At 35.2% G+C, this 2,374-nt stretch overlaps 1 protein-coding gene across 1 annotated transcript in view; it reads left to right on the top strand.

The window, feature by feature from the left end:
* Positions 1-2,374, top strand: part of LOC107294363 (deleted in malignant brain tumors 1 protein-like) — a 24,180-nt gene that overhangs the window by 15,094 nt on the left and 6,712 nt on the right. Inside the window, exon 6 of the mRNA XM_029285598.1 lies at positions 1,011-1,026. Within this exon, the coding sequence (XP_029141431.1) occupies positions 1,011-1,026 (16 nt within the window). The remainder of the gene's footprint in view (positions 1-1,010; positions 1,027-2,374) is intronic.

Genomic DNA, 2,374 nt, shown 5'->3' with positions numbered 1-2,374 from the left:
GATTTATAAAGGCTTGCTTTTGTCTTGAAGCCTGGCAATCCTATTTTAGGATTTTCTCTACAGCTTTCATCCACCTCAGAATGGTAGACCACCTCAGAATGGTAGACCACAGTACCCTAGTGTTTAGCTATTATGTTCAAAGGGGTTATTTTGGGGTTATTTTTTGCCAAGTGATAGAGAGTGCTGTTGTTGCTTTTTACAAATTGCATTGTTCTGCAAAGATGGAAGAGTGGTTAGACAAAAGCAGATGTGAAACTGCATAATCTTGCCTCTTTACAGCCAGAAAATAGAGGCAGGGTCACATGATTTCTCATTTAGTGTCTGCTTTGCTTAGCAGTGGAATTGCTGGTCTTGGTTGGGTTGTTAAGCGAAGATTACCTATACAGCTTTTTCCAAATTGGGGCCCTCAGACACACTGAATGTTTTAGTCTAGCTCCTTATTTATTATGGCTGTGCAAAACCATTTGCAAAGCTTTCTTTGACAAGTAATTAAAAGTTCCCCCTGAATATATTCCTTAAGATAGTAAAGCACTAAATTTTGCAGAAGACTCAGAAGAACCCCTCTGAAGGCCTTGAAGGGATGCATGACACAGGTGATACTTCTACAAGAATTGTTGCTACAATGGGGTTGCTCCCAGCACTGCAGCTTTTCATAAGTGGAAATCTTGTCAAAGGTGGACACCCATGTAGTCAGTTAATGTGGGGAGGCCCATAATGTGAGTTCACTGAGCATTTCACAATATGTGATTCAGTGCTTCTGGCTGTGGGACCTGAGGGAAGCTTTGATTCATGAAGTGCTCCTCAAACAGTTCAAAGCGCTTTCAAAAAATTTTCTCCTTTATGTCCATTTTATTCCTATTGGCTCTTAAGAATGTTATGGATTATATGTAGCTTTTGAGGATGATGAAATATGTAACTGTTAATCTTTAAGAACCCATTTTAGTAAAATTACACTGACAGAGAATGCCTCAAATATATACTTTCAATCCTCCTTCAGTTTCGACTGTCAGGTACCCAGTCCTTATTGTGACCAAGAGTAACAAATAATGTCTAATTTCTTGAATTATTTTTATCACAATCCCACAATCTATTTAATACTTAGAATTAATAATAAATAAATACTTGATATTTGTAAACATTATTATCAATTGATACGACTGTGAAACATGAATGTTTCAGTGTTTATCAATTCACTTGACAGCTGTGTCAAGGAAGGTCTTAAAATGAGGCAAAATTCACTTAACAAATGTCTCATTTATCAACAGAAATTTTGATTAATTGTGGTCATAAATCGAGGACTACCCGTATAATCCTTAATCCCCAGTGCTAACGAATCTGCCAATAGAATGACATCTATAGATTATAAGCAGGAAAAAGTCTAGGATACAATTTTTGGGAAAGGACCTCAAAGCCGCACAGCCAGTCCTGTATCTTAACTCTAATCCTTCTCTATTACTCCAATACTCCAGTATTAAGTATTCTTTGATGCTCCATGTATGTCCAATATTTTCAACTAATTCAAAAATTTAAGAAGATTGTTGGACTATAACTCTATCATATAAATTATTGTCTTCTTGTGCAGAGGGACTACTAGACTTCTTGTAAGGCTAATTAGGGAAAACCAAAGCAATGAACACAAAAAATCAGACTGATGCTATTGAAAAGATTATTATGATTTCTATAATTATACCCATTTATGACAATTTCCCTCCAAAAATGTTTGGTATCATAGAATGCCATAAATACATGAGATTTATGTACAAGTCATGTTCTTGGTTGAGGAAGAAAGAATTACAATCCATCTTTTTAAAGATATTTAACTTGACACTTTTAATAATGCACTTGAATTACAAAATCCACTCTGTATCCACTCTCTGGACAATTAATCCCTTTGTCCACTTATTCAATGAATTTCCTCATAGCTAATTTACTTTTGCTTTCTTTACCTCATACTCATAAGCCCCAATCTTATTGATAGCATTTGTCACCTTTTTTTTTAAGGAAGAGAGAGGCATTTTGATAAAACAGTTCTTTCTGTACTAATAGGCTCTAATCCTTTTGACTGAAGTGTAGGAAGTGACAGGATTGACAATTTTCACGAATGCAAAAGAAATAAGTTGAAGATAAATGTACTTCCTACTTGTCAAAGCTTGGTTATTTATATTTAGCACTCTCCAAGCAAATGGAGAAAATGTAGCAATTATGTCTGCTTCTGTATGTCCTTCTTTAGCATGTATTTTTTTGTAAAAGAAAGGGTTCACTGCTACCTGAAAAAGGACTTGTAGCATGACAAGCACCTTTATGATATGTTAGGTCCTAAAAGAGATTATTTGGAGAGAATACTTCACTCTTGATTTCTGGCTATAATAGTGCT

The sequence above is a fragment of the Protobothrops mucrosquamatus genome, unplaced genomic scaffold (genome assembly GCF_001527695.2).
Source record: "Protobothrops mucrosquamatus isolate PMUCROS unplaced genomic scaffold, P.Mucros_1.0 scaffold1926, whole genome shotgun sequence".
In the NCBI taxonomy this organism is placed as follows: Eukaryota; Metazoa; Chordata; class Lepidosauria; order Squamata; family Viperidae; genus Protobothrops; species Protobothrops mucrosquamatus.
Note: the sequence above shows the minus strand (reverse complement) of the source record. Positions and strands in the feature narration are given on the sequence as shown.